A 22,167-nucleotide genomic window follows, 5' to 3' on the forward strand; every position below is an offset into this window, starting at 1 on the left:
GGTGTTTTCCAGAATGACCCTTGACTCATCCCATGGGTCATATCAAAATCCATAATTTTGGCTCCCAAATCTGCCCTCAACATATGCATGAGATCAACTTATACATGAGTAAACAAACTAATATTAAGGAGGAACCCCAACTTTTCCTGGATTGTAGACACACATTTTAGGAGACTACCACTTTTTAGGCTTTTGGTTTTGCCTCCTCCTTTTTTGTAGAATTGAGACTGTTCAATAAAAAAGATAGCATTTTCTATGAACCTCCAGGGTAGAAAATGCTGAACTCAAGGCTCAAAGGGACTTGGCTGATTTCCTTCTGGAGATTTGCTTTTCCCTGATGGGAAGCAATTAACAAAGCCCTGTCATCTTTTATCTCCGTATTTCAAGGTCTTATAAATCAGGTAGGTGATGAAGGCAAACCGGAGAACTCGGTACCACCATTGAAAATTAAACACAGCATTCTTTTCTATAACAATATTTATCCTTGAAATATTCATTAGCACCACTTTCTGCTGTTTGAAAACAGGAGTTATTCTTTAGTTAATTATTTTCTCTTTATGAATGCCCCATATGATTATCCCCTCATGTCATTGTTTTTAATTCCTCACAACCTTGAATGTCTCTTTACTTTTGCATTCACCGTGTAGATTTTTATATTAAACTCTGTTTTCCAGCTTTAATAAAAGAGCCCTAACATGTTGGAATGAAATACTGTAACCTGAGATTTCCCAAACTGCTTCCTCATAATATAGGTATATGAAAACATACAAAGTTGAGTATATTCAATTTCTGTTCCTACCTTGACAAAATGAGCCCCTGAACTTGCTGATCGAAAGGTCGCAGGTTTGAATCTGGGGAGTAGCGTGAGCTCCCGCTGTCTGCCACAGCTTCTGCCAACCTAATAATAATAATAATAATAATAATAATAATAATAATAATACTTTATTTATACCCCGCTACCATCTCCCCAAGGGACTCGGTGCAGCTTACATGAGGCCGAGCCCGAATACAACAGTACAAGCAATAATAACAACAGTACAAGCAATTAAAATAAAAACATAGACAATAAAATATACAACATTAGCAATAAGACAACACACAATTAAAAACAGTGGGAAGGCCAAATGTAAAGTTAAAATTGGGAATAATGCTGGGACATGGATGAAAAGGTGATAGTGGCATTTGTGGAAGGGCATACGAGCAGACCTAAAAAATATAAAGTGCTTGGAGGACAAAGTGCTATGGGATCATTATTCTGGGAAAGCACACTGGAACAACCTTGTCTTCAAGCTCCTCCTAAAGACTGCCAGAGTTGGGGCCTGTCTGATATCTTTAGGGAGAGAGTTCCAGAGTTGAGGGGCCACCACCGAAAAGGCCCTCTCTCTCGTCCTCACCAATCATGCCTGCGAGGCTGGTGGGATCGAGAGCAGGACCTCTCCCGATGATCGAAGGGATCGTGTGGGTTCGTATACAGAGATGCGGTCACACAGGTAGGCGGGTCCCAAACCGTTCAGGGCTTTGTAGGTAAGAACCTGCACCTTGAATTGGGTCCGGTAAATGAATGGCAGCCAGTGGAGCTCCTTGAACAGGAGGGTTGACCACTCCCTGTAAGGGGCCCCGGTTAACAACCTGGCTGCCACCCGAACCTGCCAGTTCGAAAACATGAAAATGTGAGTAGATCAATAAGTACCACTCCGGCAGGAAGATAATGGCGCTCCATGCAGTCATGCCGACCACATCACCTTGGAGGTATGTATGGACAGCACTGGTTCTTCGGCTTAGAAATGGACATGAACATCATCCCCCCCCCCCCCCCCCCAAGAGTCAGACACAACTAGACTTAATGTCAGGGAAAAACCTTAACAAAATGTGTATTTACTAGCAAAGGAAATTCTCTGTTCTTGGAGCAGATAACTCATTAAAATAGAGAGAATATCTCTCTCTCTCTCTCTCTCTCTCTATATATATATATATATATATATATATATAACTGAGGTCAGAAATTATTTCCTTCTAATTGGCATTGAAATTGATGCCTCACACCTTCTGGCAGCCTTGGCTGTGCATTTTTCTCTTCCTGTTGAGCAATTAAAGTTCTTGGTTTCTGCTGCAGGGAGGTTATAAACTAATGGCCCCAGGCAATGTGTGGTTGTCAGCTTTTACTTGTCAGTCACAGGGTTCGAACTACAACATATTGCTGGTTAAGGATTAAGAGGATTTTGGTCAAGAACATCTAGAGAGGCTTGGGAATATTTTTAAGGGCTCTTATGTTGTCGAATGAAAGTACCCTGTTTGTCTTTGTTTGTGTTTTTCTTCATATGCATAGAAAAGAATCCCAGGTGAATGTGACACTTGCCATATTCATGTTGGGTGTGCTAAGCACAAAGCATGACTATACCTTGCATTGCTTTCTTGGGTACTTTTTTCAAGAAAGCTTGGCAGACTTATTTCCTAGGTAACCGCAGCTCAGACATAGGTCTGTGAAGTCACAAATGGAAATTCTATAGGAGTCAGGTCAAGCTTGGCTGTAAGTAGTTTATGGATGATCTCTACCCCTGGTTGAATGAGAAACTTTTGAGTTAATGAATGATTGCTAGGGATGCCTTGGTGCCTAAGATCTATTTACGTCTCTCATTACTCTTGGAGGATGGTCGCATGGCTTAGTTCCGTCTCTGTATTAAGAATGCATGATGTTGTTGAGAGTGTATGGTGGGTGAGTCATATGTCCTTATCCCATGGGCAGGAGAGAAGTAGGGGGAAGTAGAGGAAAGTGTCCTTAATAGTGGGGTTTTGACCTGCTTTGGCAAGCCATCCCATGACATTTCCCTGCTTTTCTACTCTTCTGCACGCTGTCTTCTATCAGGAATCAGGGAAACACCCGACCCCTAAAAATGGACTCCAGAGACTGTCTTCGCAAACTGGCGAGATGGATTTCAATCCACCGGAAGTATCTCCGATGGACTCCGTTACACCAGCATGAGAAGATGGTCAGAAAACGGGAGAAATTTGTGTGGGATAAGGTCCGTAGAGGAGCCCCCAGTGACCCAATGGGTTAAACTGCTGAACTTGTTGACCGAAAGGTTTGTGGTTGGAATCCAGGGAGAGGGGTGAGCTCTTGCCATTAGCACCAGCTTCTGCCAACCTAGCAGTTTGAAAACATGAAAATGTAGGTAGATCAATAGGTACCGCTCCAAAGGTTCGAATCCGGGGAGAGCTCCCTCTATCAGCTCCAGCTCCTCATGCAGGGACATGAGAGAAGCCTCCCACAAGGAAGACAAAACATCTAAACATCCAGGTATCCCTGGGCAATGTCCTCACAGACTGCCAATTCTCTCATATCAGAAATGACTTGCGGTTTCTCAAGTTGCTCCTGACACGACAAAAAAAGAAAAAAAGGCAGGAAAATGATGGCGTTCCATGCAGTCATGCTGACCACATGACCTAGGAGATGTCTAAAGACAATGCTGGCTATTTGGATTAGAAATGGAGATGAGCACCACCCACCAGAGTTAGACACAACTAGACTTAATATCAAAGGGAAACCTTTATCTTTTCAAGATCCATAGAAGTTTATGGAAAGAAGCACAAAAAGGAAGGTATGTAGATGCTCCAGCAACAATTTTAATTGTAGGAATAAGTCACATCACATGATGCATAATATGATGAAGAAACTGGCCATTAGAGGAAAGGTAGTTGTTAATAGTTGCAGTCCATCCTCATTATTTATTTGTTTATTTATTTATTTATTTATTTATTTATTTGTGATATTTCTATCCTGCCTTTCTCAAACCCGGGCGGTGACTCAAGGCAGCTTACAACCCAGCAGCCATTCGATGCCATAATCATATACGAACAATTTTATTGATTAGCCAGTTGACCTTATCAAAAACAGACCGTGGAAAAACAACATACAACATACAGCATATATCTAGTCCTCTTAAAATAAAATACAAATATACAGGTATTTATCAGCTTGAGACCAATGTAGCTTAGCCGTAGATATATGCATCAGCTATCCTCATCTCCCCTACACTGCACCCCAATCTGATCTATGCACTCCAATCTCCTTTTAGCAGCTTTAAACAAATAAAGGACCATATACAGTATAAAATGTAAACAGATTTATCAAATCATACAATAGAAACCATTTTAACATATAAAAACCAGTATCTTCACTGTTCGTCATATTGTCCAAACACCTTCTCTCATACCCAGGAACCTAATCACACGGATATTGTGCCATCTAGCCCCATATGCTGATATTAAATGTCAGGTCAGTCCATAATGAGATAAATATATTCCATGATTTAATTACAGATGAAAAGACTGATCTGATGAATATCACCGAGAGCTAGTTGAACAGTCTGGGTAACAGAAGCATGGCATACACTTCTCCGTACAGCTTGTTCTAGTACCAATACAGAATAAAGGTCTGGGAAAGGGGAGCTGCCATGATCCTTAAAGTCTCCAGCAAGGTGCTGAAAAACCTCAAGCCATTTTCCTGGGACCCTCTGAGTTGGCCTGCATTTATAGACTGATTCCTCAATGTTCTGGAGGGTTTCTATTCTAATAGTTAAAACTGGTGATACTATTCAGACTGTAATCTCTCCCTGGAATGCAAAGAGGGAGTAGAAAACTAACACAATTACTCTCTTTGGCATGTGAAGCCAAACTCTAAAATCAGGACAATAAATAAAGAGCAACACTAAAAAATAGGGGAATTCCAGACAGGAAACAGTCAGGGCCAGCTAACACCTCACAACAAAGCGCCCGCCCCCCAGGCAGGAAGCATCCAGTCTTTGAAGCTACAAAACCATTCAATGCGGTGGCCAATTGCAACATTTACACTTGCCTCCAGCAGACAAGAGTTCTTTCTCCCACCCTGGACATTCCACAGATATCTAAACCCCACTTGCCTAATTTCCAACAGACCTCACAACCTCTGAGGATGCCTGCCAAAGACGTGGGCAAAGCATCAGGAGAGAATGCTTCTGGAACAGCCTGGAGAACTCACAGCAACCCCTGATGACACTGGGGTTTCTGGGTCTGCAAATCAGCAGAATAGCCGGCAAGAGATTTTAAGCCCTGAAAATGAGCAATCTGTGTCTGAAGGCCACATTCCTGAAAGGCAGTTCATTAGGGAAGCAAGATCAGGTACAGATCTTAGCTCAGAGGATGAAAATGAAAGTCTAGGTGAACAGACTAATGAACAGTTAGATAGGAGATTTATGTTCCGTCAACATAGAGCTTCTCAGAGAGTGTACGAAGGTCAAGACGTTTATCAGCCAAGAAGTCCTTATCAGTTTCTAAGGGTAGAAGGCATGATTTTCTCTATATATTAGCTAGCTCAACAGATGAGTATGTTAGTCCATGCAACACTGGTGTTGAATATAGATCTAGTGTCAAGTCAAGGGATTTCTAGTTCCATGTTTCTTTTTGTTCAATGTCTCATGATTCCAAGTTTTGAGGACTTCATGTTTTGGATTTATTCTGCGTTTGTATTCCTGGTTTTTGATGCATCTCCTGTACTTTGATTTCTGTGGATTATTCCTGATATTTGGACTTTGTTTTTTATACTATTTTGCTGAATTACTCTCTCTCTCTCTCTCTCTCTCTCTCTCTCTCTCTCTCTATATATATATATATATATATATATATATATACACACACACTTCAATAAAGTGCTTTGCTATTTTACCTTGGACTGGAGTGTATGTTAAGTACAGAGGTGGTTCCCAGCCTAGGAGTGCAACAGAAAGGTTAAAAATGTCATGTTTTCATTAAGGAACATTACAAATGAAGTACCCCAAACTGAAGAATATAATAGTACAACCCTCAGCCACAAAAACAAAGTTTCTGAAGTATAACAACTAATTTCAAAATCAGTAGCGTACAATTAAACAGGAAATAACACTTCCAAACTAGGAACAGATATATTTCAAATTGTGTTATATAGTGTAATTATTACATAAATAATTATTACATAAGTCACAATGTTGCTATGTCTCCCTCCCACTCAGTGGCCAACGGAATTGCAGTTAAAGGCAGTGGGAGGGTTTGACTTTTAATTGTGGACACTGCATTGTGAGTTTTCCAGATATTGTAGTCATTGAACTGAGCAAGCGCAAGAGGTTTGTGCTACTTAAGCAGGAGACAATACATTTGGTTATGTTGCCGAGTAAAGTCCACACTGATACCTATTCAAGACCTCTGGGTCTTACATAAAAAGCTAGTAGGAGCACGACTGAAATGAAATGGGACTACTCTCCACACACACCCCACTCCCACACACACCTTTCCCTATGAAAACTGTTTGAAAGGAACAATTAACAAATTAAAAATGTCTGACAGTTTAACCTCCAAGTGCCATTTAATTATTTTCTAAGTAAAGTTGCATAATCCTAGGAAAAATAGGACAGCTGTTTTCTTTTCCCATTTGATTCAATTGATACGTGGGAAGAACTGTTCCCTCCGCACTTTTCTTCCTTTGTTGTTGCTAATTAATGTGTAATGCATTTGAAAGTGTCAACTACAGGCATGTGTATTACAATAGAACTTGTGAACAAAAGATTTTTTTGTGGGAATGGCTGTCGGTAAATCAAGTACTTCTTTTCAACTATATTCTCATCGGTACCTCCAGATCTGACATGCTTTCCTGAACAGTTGGTCCTCCATATCCGCAGGTTCTACATCTACAGAATCAACCAAACTGCAGATCAAACACCTTTCTCGCCTCCAACATGGGGGCAAGGAAGCACTTGAGTTAAAAAGTCCCAGCCAGGGAAGACAAAGAGTTAAAAAGTCCCAGCCAGGACTTGTTGTGGGTGGGGTCTAGGTGAGGTGAGCCTAAATCACCTCACTTGGCCCGAGGAAGTTGACCCACCCACCTGCCACCGCTGCAGTGTACTTGTCAAGGGTCACCGTTAGGGGGAGGGTAGGAATCCCCCTCGATATTCAGGGGGCCGGGGGGGGGGGTTACCTAACCTACACTGCGCATTTTGGGCAAATTGGGAAAGGGAAAGGGAAAGGTTTTCCCCTGACATTAAGTCCAGTCATGTCCGACTCTGGGGTGCAATGCTCATCTCCATTTCTAAGCCGAAGAGCCGGCTTTGTCCATAGACAACTCCTAGGTCATGTAGCTGGCATGACTGCAAGGAGCACTGTTACCTTCCCAATTGATCTATTCACATTTGCATGTTTCCGAACTGCTAGGTTAGCAGAAGCTGGGGCTAACAGCGGGTGCTCACGCCGCTCCCCGGATTTGAACCTGCGATATTTCGGTCAACAAGTTCAGCAGCTCAGTGCTTTAACCTACTGCACCACCAGAGGCTCCTAAATTGGGATAAGGGGGTCTTAAATAGGCATCAGACGTATGTCAGGCACATGCAGGTACTGGTCTGCACCACTGGAAGTGGGGGGGGGGGGGGAGTATGCTACAGTCTCTACCTGTTACCTGGAGAGTCCCCATGGGAGCAACATGTGGGTTGCATCCGGGAATGATGGTGTCTCACCTTTGTCGAGGGTGATGTGGTCATGTGGGGCCACCGCCTCATCTGATTAATAGCAAATTCAAGTTCAAATTCATGTTCAAGTTTATGTTAAATCATAAATTGGATTGGATGAGTACACAGAGATTGATTGGTAACATATAATAAAAGTTGCCCATAGTTAACCCACAACATGGTGGTGTCTGGTGATTTTGCTGGTTGAAGAGCAAAATATTCAAGGAAAAAAATTCCAAAAAGCAAACACTGATTTTGCCATGCACCAAGCACATATCCTGCTGTAGCCTCCAACCATTTCACAGATTCTTGAGGTCTCTCTAGCACTTGTTTGAGTTGTTCACCATTTTATATAGAGGATGCCATTTTACCATGTCACTGTATATAATGGATTTTGAGCAACCATGGATTTTGGTGTCCATGGGGAATCTCAAAACCAACTCACAAAGAATACAGAGGGCCCACTGTATTAAAACAGTATTCTTCTCGTATGCTACAACGATTAGCTCAGGAGTGAGTGTCTACAGTAGGGGTGTCAGACTCATTTTCACTGAAGGTCCCATCAGCCTTATGGTTGCCTTCAAAGAGCCATTGAATCCATGGATGGAGAATCCGTGGATACAGAGGGCTAATTTTATTTTTCTCCATAGTTGTTGATAATTTTAATTTTTACCGAGTTTGGGTCCTCATATATTATCGAACAACAATTCCCATAACGTCTTATTATTTATTTACTTTGCTTGTATACCACAATTTCTCAGCCTTGTAGGCGACTCAACGCGGTTATTATCGGCCATGCAGACTGGGGATCATGGAATTGCACCCTAACAGCACTCATGAGGTTGGGGAAAGGTTAAAGGGCATTTTGAAGTCAAGCATCATATCCACAAGCCTTGTATCTAAATTCAGACCCCACTCTCTTGACTAAACAGAACAAACTGCTGCCTTCCACATGTAACTCTCACAACTCCCATCAACGTTAGTCATGATGTCTAATGATGAGGAATGCAGAAGTTATAGTCCAGCCTCTGGAGGGCTACATAAAATGACATCGTGGGCCAGATTCAGCTCGCGGGCCTTCAGTTTGACACATATGGTCTACAGCAGTGGTTCTCAACCTGGGGTCCCCAGATGTTTTTGGCCTACAACTCCCAGAAATCTCAGCCAGTTTACCAGCTGTTAGGATTTCTGGGAGTTGAAGGCCAAAAACATCTGGGGACCCCAGGTTGGGAACCACTGGTCTAGAGGAAGCAACCTTGCATCTGTTCACCTTCTATTTAGGGCCAGTGTATTTGAGTTTATCAAATATCTGGGCCTTGAAAGAGTTCAGTTGCATTCCCATAGCCTTGCTTAGCCATAAATGTCGTATCTGCCTGTGTCTTGAGATGATGCAGTTCCATAGGTGAGGGCAAGGGCAACCTTAGTTGGCAGCATTCCCACTGAGGGGTGACCTCATCTGAACATTTGTGTCATTTGGCAGTATTTTTAATGCATTGTACGGTTGAGTCATTGGCGTCTGATGCTTTAGAAACATAGACACATTGAAGGCAATGCACTGAAATAATGTAATACTTGTAGTACAAGGTGAGAAAGGTCAGTAGACATCAAGGAAATGGAAAATAGAACAATTCTGATATTAAGTGGCTGGGTCAAGGTCCTTCACTTTCCTCTGATAAATACTTGAATAAAATACCTACTTAACAAGAATGGGGAAAATGGAAATGCAGTCATCAAATACGCTTAATTATTTTGTAATTTTGTTGAATTAGTGTAAGAGTTTGCAAGATCTGAATAGGACTGATTCTGTAATTGAGTCTCTGGGAGGTCTCTCCACTCACAGGGTCAACATGGGTCAAAGCAGACTTGATTGCACATAACAAAAGATTTAATCCTGTGTAATATTTGTTAATGTGGAAAGTTGAAAGGTGGAGTCCATTTAACAGAGAGTTTATGGCGTAAGCGCTAAACATCCAATGGTTTATCCATTTTTAAGTACTGCAAGTGTTAGGGAAGCGATTTGACTAAAATACAGAGGCCAGTATTTAGTGTTTTCTTTCCTTTTGTGTTTTGTAAAGATATGGAACGGTGTTTTATCTGGAGCTTTACTGAACCATTCTGTCTCTGTCTCTTTTTTCTCTCGCTCACCCAATACATGTACACTGAATCAGTTCTTTTGGTTCTGTATTGATTAAAAGGTGAATTTTCCTTTTGTAGCTCTGTCGAAATGCCATGTAGAGAGGCTTCTGCTCCTGGTTGCTGGAGAAATTAACATTTAAGCAAAGATGAAAGCAAACAACTAAAAGGGAAAAGAGACATGACATATAAAAGGGGAAGAAAGGGTTATGCCCACATCATGATTTCACTTTATTAGCCACATCATAAATGGAATTGGACCCAGCTTGTTTTGACTGAGTAGCCTTGCGTAGGCAACATTGCTGCCTTTGAACAAGGCTTCATATTTGCATGAAGTGCTTCCCCGCTCTTCATATTCCAATGAATTATTAAAGACTTGGCTTCAATCAAACAGATGCATATGCGCGCACACACATTATATAATAACCACATATCTTGCAAGCTTCTGAAAACTGAAGAAGACAAGAAATCACCTCCTGAAACCTAAGGAGTCATTTGCATCAGTAAAAACAGCAAAGGGTCTCAGGTCACTGTAGAAACTGAATTATTTTATAATGATACTAGCCGTCCCCTGCCACGCGTTGCTGTGGCCCACATGGGGGTTCTGTGTGGGAGGTTTGGCCCAATTCTATCGTTGGTGGGGTTCAGAATGCTCTGTGATTGTAGGTGAACTATAAATCCCAGCAACTACAACTCCCAAATGTCAAGATTCTATTTTCCTCAAACTCCACCAGTGTTCACATTTGAGTATATTGAGTATTTGTGTAGAGTTTGGTCCAGATCTATCATTGTTTGAGTCCACAGTGCTCTCTGGATGTAGGTGAACTACAACTCCAAAACCAAAGGACACTGCCCACCACACCCTTCCAGTATTTTGTGTTGGTCATGGGAGAACGGTGTGCCAGGTTTGGTTCAATTCCATTGTTGGTGGGGTTCAGAATGCTCTTTGATTGTTGGGGAACTATAAATCCCAGTAACAACAACTCCCAAATGAAAAAAATCAGTGTTTTTGAGTGAAGGACATACATTGGGTTGTTAGGTGTCTTGTGTCCAAATTTGGTGTTAATTCGTCCAGTGGTTTTTGAGTTCTGTTAATCCCACAAACAAACATTACATTTTTATTTATATAGATAAGTTTTTGTGAAGGGCAGAGGTCCAACTCATAAACATTTACTCATAAATAATATAATTGCTTCAGTTGCTCTTAATCATTTTGTCATAATAAGACTTGGTTTACTTGGGGGTAGGGGCCATGGTGGGGCAGCGGGTTAAACCGCTGAGTTGCTGAGACAGCGGTTTGAATCTGCGGGATGAGGTGAGCTCCTGTAGTTAGCCCCAGCTGGAACAAAGAACTGAAAGTGCAGTTTCTCCAGCCCAGTATGGCCCCAGTATGATTTATTTATTTCGCGTATTTCTACCCCGCCCTTCTAAAACCCCGAGGGGGGACTCAGGGCGGCTTACAAAAGGCACAATTTGATGCCAACACAACAATAAGATAAAACATATATAAACAGCAATTATAAACAATTAAAACAATCAATTATACATCATAGTCAATAAAACCAATCTAATGCTCAACGTTCGCCAGCTCAGAATCCATAAATTCATTCCACATTGTCAAATCCTATCAATTCTAGTCGTCATTGTCCTTTGTCTATCTGCCAGATTACCCAAAAGCCTGGTCCCATATCCATGTTTTTAATTTCCTTCTAAAAGAGAGGAGGGATGTCGATGACCTAATTTCCCCAGGGAGTGAATTCCACAGGTGAGGGGCCACCACCGAGAAGGCCCTGCTCCTTGTCCCCACCAACCTCACTTGTGATAAAGGTGGGGCCGAGAGCAGGGCCTCCCCAGACGATCTTAAACTCCGAGGCGGGACGTAGAGGGAGATGCGTTCAGACAGATACACTGGGCCAGAACTGTATAGGGTTTTGTAGGTCAAAACCAGCACTTTGAATTGTGCTCGGAACTGGATCGGCAGCCAGTGGAGCTGACATAACAGAGGGGTAGTATGCTCCCTGTATGACGCTCCGGTGAGTAATCTGGCTGCCGCCCGCTGGACTAATTGAAGTTTCCGAACAGTCTTCAAAGGCAACCCCACGTAGAGTGCGTTGCAGTAATCTATTCGGGATGTAACAAGAGCGTGGACCCCTGTGGCCAGATCTGACTTCCCAAGGTACGGGCGCAACTGGTGCACAAGTTTTAATTGTGCAAAAGCTCTTCCGGCCACCGCTTTTTTTTCTTTTTTCTTTTTTTTTTTTTTTGTTGTGTCAGGAGTGACTCCTGGTGTGAGAGAATTGGCCGTCTGGTTCCAGACTCAGCGATGAGTCCAGGATCACTCCCAAGCTGCGAACCTGCGTATGAGTGGGGATATGTTCCCGGACTTTGTGCGAATATGCAAAAGTACAGATAATAACCCCTATTAAAATGAAGGATTCCTGGCCCAAGAACGCCATAGTTGTGCTGGGGGACCCAGAAAATGCCTAGCGGGAATATAATTTGTTGGATATGGTGCAAGTCCCATGGATTCAAAGGTTGGACAATATTACCCAAGATTTAAGATTGGTTGGGGAGACTATTCCAGAATATCTCAGTGGTGATATCCTGGATGTGGAACACATCTCCGCCAAACATTCAAGAGTTTTTCCTTACTTTGTTTTCATTTGTTTTGTATTTCCCCCGTTACTTGTTTGGTTTTATTGTATCTTATTAGATAATTTGGGGAAAAAACAGAATTTTAAACATGTTATTGCAAAGCCTGGAAGCTGCCCTGGGCTCCTATGAAGCAAGGGAGATTATAAATTCTGTACAATTGTTGATGATGTGTGCCTTTGCATAAGAACGGGGAATTGGGTAATTGTTCTTTAGGCAGGTTAAATGAATAAATGCCATGTGGTATGGCAAGAGCATAGCATAACTTGGGCTCAAACTCACATGAACATTTAAAAAATAATAACCAAAAAGCAATTTGGAGTGGAAAGAGGCTGCTGTATACCATTCCTGTCTAATGGTAGGGCTAGCTTTCAGCTTGTGCTAACGGACATCTAATGAGTTTATATGCAGTTTCCAGGCCATGCAGTCACCCCGGATATCTCATTATCTATATTGCCAAGTGGATCAACAGTTGCGGCTCCATTATAACATGTGTATTTTTTATTAAAAAACTGAAAACCCTAAACACTGGCAGTGCTCTGTCCTACATTGTTGTTGGGCTTCATTAAACTAACAACTTGCCTTTTCAAAAAAATCACAAATACTTTAAGCTTTTTATTTCCCTTGAGAAGTCTACATCGTTTCAGCCACCACATTCAAATGATACAGACACTGCTTGAAGTCCCACATATAATTTTCATTTTGGGATGGTGTTGTTTCGAAATGACTTATAATGAGACACCATATCAAGGAGTGGAAGAGGATCCATTGATACCTTCTTGTTGCCAAGGGGGAAGTATTGGTTATGACGTACATCCTTATTCAAAGCTGTCTTTGACTGGTTCAAATAATAATAATAATAATAATAATAATAATAATAATAATAATCTTTTTTTATACCCCGCCACCATCTCCACAAGGGACTCAGAGCGGCTTACATGACGTCAAGCCCAACAACACATCAATAAAAACAAAAAGCAATAAACAAAAAACAATAAATACAATCACATAAATCACATATAAACAATAAACAATGAACATTAACACACAATACATGAACGAGGTAGGATATATCTGGTATAGAGTTTTAAAAGAGATGAGGGAGTGCAGTCAATCCTAAACCAGTAGGAAAGTGCATTCTGAGGACATATTGCTGGGAATTTTCCTTATTCTGGGAAAGCACACTGGAACAGCCGCGTTTTCAGGCTCCTCCTAAAGACTGCCAATGTTGGGGCATGCCTGATGTCCTTGGGAAGTGAGTTCCAGAGTCGGGAGGCCACCACCAAGAAGGCCCTCTCCCTCGTCCTCACCAATCGCGCCTGCGAAGGAGGTGGGAGCACGAGCAGGGCCTCTCCAGATGATTGAAGAGATTGTGTGGGTTCGTACATAGAAATGCAGTCACGCAGGTAGGCAGGTCCCAAACCGTTCAGGGCTTTGTAGGTAAGAACCTGCACCTTGAATTGGGACCGGAAAATAAACGGCAGCCAATGGAGCTCCTTAAACAGGGGGGTTGACTGCTCCCTGTAAGTCTCACCAGTTAGTAACTTGGCTGCCGCCCATTGTACCAGTTGAAATTTCCGGGCCGTTTTCAAGGGCAGCCCCACGTAGAGTGCATTAAAGTAATCCAGTTTGGAGGTGACTAAGGCATGGACCACCCTGGCCAGATCTGGCTTCACATAGTACGGTCTTCAGCTGGCACATGAGTCTTAATTGTGCAAAGGCCCTCCCGGCCACCGCCGACACCTGAGCTTCAGGCGTAAGTGATGAGTCCAGGATGACACCCAGGCTGCAGACCTGTGACTATTCAAACTTGCCAAAGGCTTTCATGGCTGGAATCACTGGGTTGCTGTGAGTTTTCCAGGCTGTATGGCCATGTTCCAGAAGCATTCTCTCCTGACGTTTCACCTACATCTATGGTAGGCATCCTCAGAAGTTGTGAGGTCTGTTGGAAACAAGGCAAGTGGGGTTTGTATACCTGTGGAATGCCCAGGGTGGGAGAAAGAACTCTTGTCTGCTGAAGGCAAATGTGAAAGTTGCAATTGGCCACCTTGATTAGCATTGAATACCCCTCCACGTTAGCTGTGATCAGAGGCACAAAACCTCTAAAAAAGTTTTTTTTAAAAAAGCCAATTTAAAAAAAAACTTTACTTTCTCTAGGAATCTGTAGGTTCTCCAGTATGACTTTATGTCCAGCTTCTGCTGGAAGGCGACTGCAGACTATTGCTGGGGGACCTACAGATTCCTAAAGAAAACATTTTGATCAAATGTGAATAATTTTTTTGGTGTCTTGGTTTTAAGGCCTGTCCTTGAGGCTATTTGAGTTGCTGATTCAGAAAAATTGCATTAGATAAACTGTATCAACCTTAGCTTCTTCGATATGGTTATCTTTATTTTCTATGGCAACCAATAGATGGCAGATGTTCTGTATCTTAAAAGCTAGAGCTGATAGAGAGAAACTGGTACCATTTTTGGAATCAGCAGGTGAAATATAGACCTGCAAATGTGGAGGGCCAACTACATGATATACTTGTGCCATGGGCAAGGAGAAAGGTATGGTCTAAATTAAATCCATAAGATACTAAGTCAGCAAAAAAACCTAAATAAATCAGAAGTTTGTGTTTTGGCTTTCTCTATTTCATTATGAATAATATGGCTTTACTTTTTTTCTCTCTCTCTGGCAGAACCAAACAGTACAGAGTTTATGGAGTACACCGCTGGAGGTGGGGTAACTTTGTGGCCGAGGTCCTGCATGAAGGCCGAGGCCACTAATGGTGTGAACTCTGAGCAGTTTCATAATAGTGAACTTCCTTTATCTTGGGCATATGAGCAAAAGGGTGAAGCAGAAGCTGCCATTAGAAAATCTCTAGATACGTTTTATGGGACTTGCTGCCAGAGGACGCCTTTTGGAGGGAGTCCAGCATTCGAAGCGGCTTCACAAAGCGTGTCCACCAAAATTGCAGACCTAGCAGGAAAAGAAGGAACAGAGTACACGCTGAAGAGCCTACGAGTCGCTCAGATGGTTTTGAACCGAGAAAGGGAGAAGATGTTTCCCCAACACTCCAGTGACACCTGTTTTTCAACTGCCACCAAAGCTGGCTTGGGTTTAGAGGAAGCAAAGGACGTGCCTGGACTCTCAGATGACATCCTTCAGTTTATCTTAAAGCAGAGGACTACTAAATGAATTCTCCCCCAAATAAATTTTGACCTGTACACGCCCACCCCCCAATCCTTTTAAAACTTATACATGAGGGGAAGAAAGATCTTCTGGAGTGAGAATTGGTTGCCACAGTGCCTATGCAAGACCACGTGTACATATAATAAAGGCTGAATTTAGTAAATTATATAATGAAGACAATATTCTATGACACATTTTGTTGTCAAATTCCTACTTGACCATGACCTTGGGCTAGTTACATTTTCTCAGCTTCTGAGGGAGGCAATGGGAAAACTCTCCTGAATTAATTTTGCCAAGAAAACCTGTAATAGGTTTGCCTTAGAACAGTGGTTCTCAACCTGTGGTTCCCCAGATGTTTTGGCCTTTAACTCCCAGAAATCCTAACAGCTGGTAAACTGGCTGAGATTTCTGGGGGTTGTAGGCCAAAACACCTGGGGACCCACAGTTGAGAACCACTATCTTAGGATCACCATAGATCTGAACCAACGTGACACGTGACAATCTGAAGAAATGTTGTGCTTAGATCCTCCAACTGTTTCCTTGTCAACATACAGAGCTTCCTTTTGGACAGGAATAGCCTCTTGTTACATCTATTTATTTATTTAGCCAGCCCGGGTTGGAGTGAGCATCCGACCAATTGTGTAGCTTGTTGTCGACCTTTGCAACCTGAAAGGCAGTTGCATCTGTCAAGTAGGAAAATTAGGTACCACCTATGTGTGGGGAGGCTAATTTAACTAATTTACGAGGCCATAATAAGACTAGCAAAAGCATGCGGGGAATGCAGAAGTACTTCATCAGTGTCGCAGATGGGCGATGAAAGCGACAGCTCCCCTGGCGGCAAGAAAAGTTAAATACCTCTGACTGTCCGTCTATATCTGTTGTGTGTCTTTGGCATTGAATGTTTGCCATATATGTGTACATTGTAATTCGCCCTGAGTCCCCTGTGGAGTAAGAAGGGCGGAATATAAATACTGTAAATAAATAAATAAATAAATACCGTATTTCTATCCCATCACTTCTCAACCCCCGAAGAGGGACTCAGGACAGCTTACAATGGGCACGGTTAGGATGCCACTACATAACAATTACAATAATAAAACCACACTTGAACATAAGTCATAGTTAAAAACAATACATAAGCAATCATTAAAACCATAAATCTCATCAGCCATATCGCTGTTCTAGTCAATGTCCTTCTAAAGTGCTGCTTGCATCTATTGTCCGAAAGCCTGGTCCCAAAACCATGATTTTAATTTCTTTTGGAAAGCCAGGAGGGAGGGAGTCGATTTTACCTCAATCGGGAGTGTATTCCATAGGTGGGGAGCCACCACTGAGAAGGCCCTGTCTCTCGTCTCCACCAGATGCATCTGTGCTGCTGACGGGAGCGAGAGCAGGGCCTGCCCGGATGATCTTAGATTACGAGGTGGGACGCAGGCATGGATGCGTTCGGACAAGTAAGCTGGGCCAGAACCTAGACAACTTAGGCAACAGAATCTAGGCAACAGTTTTGAGATACTTCAAAATATGACACCATGAATTAGTTCTCTTCAGGAGAACTTTCATGAGTAGGACTCCCAGAATCCCCCAGCCTCCCACCAGTAGGGTTGTGGAGGCAGAGAACCAATCAAATCTTCTGTAGGGGGGAAAAGTTGTGTGTTTGATTTCCATATAAACAGTTCTGACACGTTTTAGCTTCATATAAATAGCCGTGACACTTTCTAGGTTCATATAATATCACTTCTCAGCCTGTTGGCTAAGATCAAGTGTAGTAGTAGGTTCATATAAACAGTTGTGACACTTTTCAGCTAACATAAATACCAAGGTGCAGTGAGTCACTTGAGAGATTACTAAACTAGCCATTTTTCCAGGCAGTTTGAGATTAGGCCATTATTACATCATAATTGTCAAGGCCCTTATGACATCACCAGTATATCAGCCAATTGGTTTTCTTCCTACTGAGCTCATTGGCATATTGGTAGCCAGTTGGTGCAAAGATGGTTATTGTTACAAACCCAGTTCTTGTGCTAGTTGGAAAACTTGAATATTTTGCTGTCTTAGATACTGCAACCTGCTACTTTTCTGAATAGGAATGGGCCCTGAACATAGAGTTGGAAAGTGTATATAAAATTGGAGATAAACATAAGCATCACAAGCCTATTCCCAAAGGTAGGACCAGTTTAATTTTTTTATAAATAATTTTATTAAATGCATTTCAATATTTACAATGATAAAAACTAGGGGGAAGTGAGTCTTGGGGTAAAAGGGTGAAGGGGTGAAGGGATGGGATAGAGACTAGGGGTCAGGTGGGAGAAGGGAATTGTACTAAAAGAAAAAAGAATAAAGGAAGAGAAAACAAAAAACACAACAAAAAAGAAAAAGAAAACACAGAAATGTAAGATCGAAAGGGGTGGGATAAACATAGGGTCAAAAAAGGATGGGATCAGTGTTGAAAATATTGGGGGGGGGGGGGGATTTGTTGTTGACATCCGAATCTCCTTCTCCGCATCGTGTTTCTTCTCCTTAACATAATTCTCTTCTTGTGGTTTCTCCCTTCTTCGCATATTTTATTTTCTTCTGCCTACTTCTTGTTGTTTCGGTGAACCTTTTGCTCTTCTTATAAATTATTCATAAAGTCGTCGAATGGAATCTAATCGGTTCTCTTGACTAGTTGTCCTTGTAGATCTTTCAAAACGTATGTCAAAGTATCAAATTCTTTTATATCATTAACCTTATTTAACCATTTTTCTCTTATTGGTATTTCTTTTAATTTCCATTTTTTAGCAAAGGTCATTCTCGCTGCGGTAGATAAGTAAGTACATAGAATGTCTTTATTGTGGTCTAACCCCAATTCTTTATCGAAAATTCCCAGCAAGAAATATTCTACTTTCATCTTTATTTTTGTTTAGAGTATTTTCTCACAGGTTTCATGTATTGTTTACCAGGAAGTTTTAACTTTAGAGCAAGTCCACCACATATGGTAGAATGTTCCCATTTGGTCTTCACATTTCCAACATTTATTACTTGGGTTTTTTTTATACATTAGTCCAAGTTTTTGTGGTGTCATATACCATCTATAAAACATCTTGTACCAGTTTTCTTTTAAGTCTGTGGAATATGGGTATTTTTTTAAACCAAATTTGTTCCCATTCTTTGAATTTTATTGATCTGCCAATATTCTTTGCCCATTTTATCATGCACTCCTTCACCGATTCGGTCTCTGTCACCTATTCCAGTAGTTTAGTTTTAAATAGCTAAGAATTGCTTTACTTCTCCCCCATTTGCCTTGTAGGTGTCTTTAGGTTTCAAGAAAGGAATAGTAGTAGGTCAAAAACAGTGATAGGATAGCTTCTTTCATAACACCAGCGTTTTGTTGTTAGCTGTCTTGAAGCTGATTTGATTTATGGAAATCCTATGAATGAGGGTTGCCATAAACATTACTACTCAGATCTTACAGACTCAGGGCTGTGATAGAGTCTATCAATCTGTAATGTACTCTTCCTGCTTTCCTACAGCCCTCCAAACTTATCAAGCATCATTGTCCCTTCTAATTAAACATGTCTTTTCATAATATGACCAAAATACAACAGGCTTAGTTTAGTCATCTTGACTTCTGGGAAGAGGTTAGGCTTGATTTCCTCCAGGACTCATTTCTTTGGGTTTTTTTGTAGTCCACATTATCCATAGAAATGTTCTCCAGTGCCACATCTCAAATGGGTTGATTATCTTCCCATCAACTTTTTAGCAGTATTCACTGATCAGCTTTCAAAATCGTACATAGAAATGGGAATATGATGGTGTAATGAAATGCCTAATTAAAATGTAAATTTTAGGTATATGTATTAATCTTGGGATATAAGTGCTGGCTAGTGGTGGCCAGAAAGAAGCCCAGGCGTGGCCATAGCAACATAACCCTCCAGGCAGAAGAGAAAGGGCCGGAGCCAACTGCCACTGAAAGAAAGAACACCGTATTTTCGAAGGCTTTCATGGCCGGAATCACTGGGTTGTTGTAGGTTTTTTCGAGCTATATGGCCATGGTCTAGAGGCATTCTCTCCTGATGTTTCGCCTGCATCTATGGCATGCATCCTCAGAGGGAGTGAGGTCTGTTGGAACTAGGAAAATGGGTTTATATATCTGTGGAATGACCAGGTGGGACAAAGGACTCTTGTCTGTTGGAGCTAGGTGTGAATGTTTCAACTGACCACCTTGATTAGCGTATAATGGCCTGACAGTGTACCATGCAGCTGTGGACAAGTCTACATAGGGACCACCAAACACATCATCGCCCAAACACGAATCAAGGAACATGAAAGGCACTGCAGACTCCTTCAACCAGAGAAGTCAGCCATAGCAGAGCACCTGATGAACCAACCTGGACACAGCATTTTATTTGAGAACACAGAAATGCTGGACCACTCTCACAACCACCATGTCAGACTACACAGAGAAGCTATTGAAATCCACAAGCATGTGCACAATTTCAACAGAAAGGAGGAAACCATGAAAATGAACAAAATCTGGCTACCAGTATTTAAAAAAAACTCTAAAATTACAACAGCAAAACAACAGAGAGGAAACAAACAAGGGAATTTAATCACCTCTCAACAAAAGATTGCTCCAGGCACTGTCAGGCCGTTATATGCTAATCAAGGTGGTCAGTTGAAACATTCACACCTAGCTCCAACAGACAAGAGTCCTTTGTCCCACCCTGGTCATTCCACAGATATATAAACCCATTTTCCTAGTTCCAACAGACCTCAATACCTCTGAGGATGCTTGCCACAGATGCAGGCAAAATGTCAGGAGAGAATGCCTCTAGACCATAGCCATATAGCCCGAAAAAACCATACAACTCAGAAAGAACACCATTTGAAAAAGGTCTGTTGGTGGCCGGATGAGCCTAAGGATGGTTGGTTCTAGTTATGTGGAGCTAGACCAAGTCGTTTAAGCCTCTGACAGGTAGTCTGAAGGAAAAGGTGGCTCCAGGTAGTGAGCCAAGTGTGTAATCTTCAGCCTTGTGTTTTTAAGGAATAAAAGTATTTAACTCTGAGGCAAAATCTAGCCGGGGTGCTAGAGGAAAGAGATTCCCTGTTGTTTTATTGTGACTTCAGTGTCAAATCTGAAGCAATAAAAGGGACTAAGGAAGGAAACATTTACTCCACAAGAAAAATATATTTTTGGATTTTCATAAACATAAATGACCTTTTAAAAATAAAATGAAAAATCAAACTTCCACAGCAAACTTATAATATTAATCTATTTGTCAAACATGCAGAGGATAGCAGCTCAGCCGCTGTGACTCATGCGACTGAATTACACCAGTTAAAGATGTGGCCTTTGGCCTATTTTAACATTTTGAGCTCTTTTTCTCATAACGAGGCATCTTTAGACTTTGCTGCCAGCTTTCTCACTGCACTTTTAGCAGTCGAAAGGCAAAGGCATCACGCTTCACAGATTCAACAAGGTCCTGCACTTAAACAGGCGGACACACAGCAGAGCCATACTCAAAATATTTCCACAGCCCACTTCCCTGAGGAATTATACTCGGTGGTTCTTCAGTGTTTACACTGTCTCTTTCCAAGTTATGCAAAGCAGGGGAAGGAACAGAAGGGGCATGAAATCCCCTGTTGAAATCCTGCCAACTGATGTATGCCCAGAGAGCCGTCACAATCTGCAGGAGTATTATTAGCAACCTGAGAAAACTGACAATATCCCCCCACCCTGCATAGGTTTCGCCATCCAAACACTGCAAAGCATGATTAGAGTATCCCAGGGGGAGAAGGGGATTTTTGCAATCTCTCTACAATTCTGTATCCTTGAGAAGCCATTGAAATCCACAAGCATGTGGACAATTTCAACAGAAAGGAGGAAACCATGAAAATAAACAAAATCTGGCTATCAGTATTAAAAAACTAAAATTAAAACAGCAAAATTTTTTGGGAAGGGTTGAAATGTTTTTGGGGGGGTTGAAAATTTCACGGGGGGGGGGGGGGTTGAAAACTGCCTCCTAGCTCACGCTGAAGCAAAGAGCACAGCAGGGGGCAGAGCAACCTTCAATAGCCTGCAGCTCCGCCCTTATCAACCACCTCCACCAAGTCTGGCCTCCTTAATGAGAGCGTTCAACATCCCCCCAACTTGGTTGCTTCACTACTGTGCTGTCGCACGCTGGGCCTGTAAATAATTGTCTTTAGAACAGGATGTGCAGCCTTTGCCCAGCGGGAAGCCAGGGGGCCTAAAGAGAAGTTCTCAGAGGTTTCCACCACAAACAGTCTTTAGATGGCTTGAGAAGTACAACAAAGTCTTTTATTAATGAACAATCAAACAGAAACTTCTCTTGTCTTCAGTAAAGTTAAGCAAATGATTCCAAGCTTTTAGGCAACTGGTAAATTCCTAATCTTGCCCACAAAGGACAGGCAACTGTCTTCAATAACTTCTTCTTTAAAGGAAAATACCCATTTTAACTTCTCCCAGGCTGACTGTAATCTAACCCTTACTGATGTGGGCTCCGCTACTGGGCCGAACTGCGTCTCGAACGCCGAGTGGACCTACCAGCAAGGCAGTAGATGTTCTCCAGCTGGAGTACTTTGGTCTTTAGGGCTGTTTTCCTGGAAATTCTTTGGAGACTCTTAAGACCTTTCTCCGCCGGAAGGTCTTAAGGGTTGAAGCTTTTGTACAGGGGAAGCTTGCACACATCCTATACATAAGCT

The 22,167-nt window shown here is 41.9% G+C and overlaps 1 protein-coding gene across 1 annotated transcript in view; it reads left to right on the plus strand.

The window, feature by feature from the left end:
- Positions 1-15,625, plus strand: part of SHLD1 (shieldin complex subunit 1) — a 56,474-nt gene extending 40,849 nt beyond the window's left edge. The window contains exon 3 of the mRNA XM_060786121.2: positions 14,969-15,625. Within this exon, the coding sequence (XP_060642104.2) occupies positions 14,969-15,468 (500 nt within the window). The 3' untranslated portion in view covers positions 15,469-15,625. The remainder of the gene's footprint in view (positions 1-14,968) is intronic.
- Positions 15,626-22,167: the final 6,542 nt, after the last annotated feature.

Source organism: Anolis sagrei, chromosome 1 (assembly GCF_037176765.1).
Source record: "Anolis sagrei isolate rAnoSag1 chromosome 1, rAnoSag1.mat, whole genome shotgun sequence".
NCBI classification, from domain to species: domain Eukaryota; kingdom Metazoa; phylum Chordata; class Lepidosauria; order Squamata; family Dactyloidae; genus Anolis; species Anolis sagrei.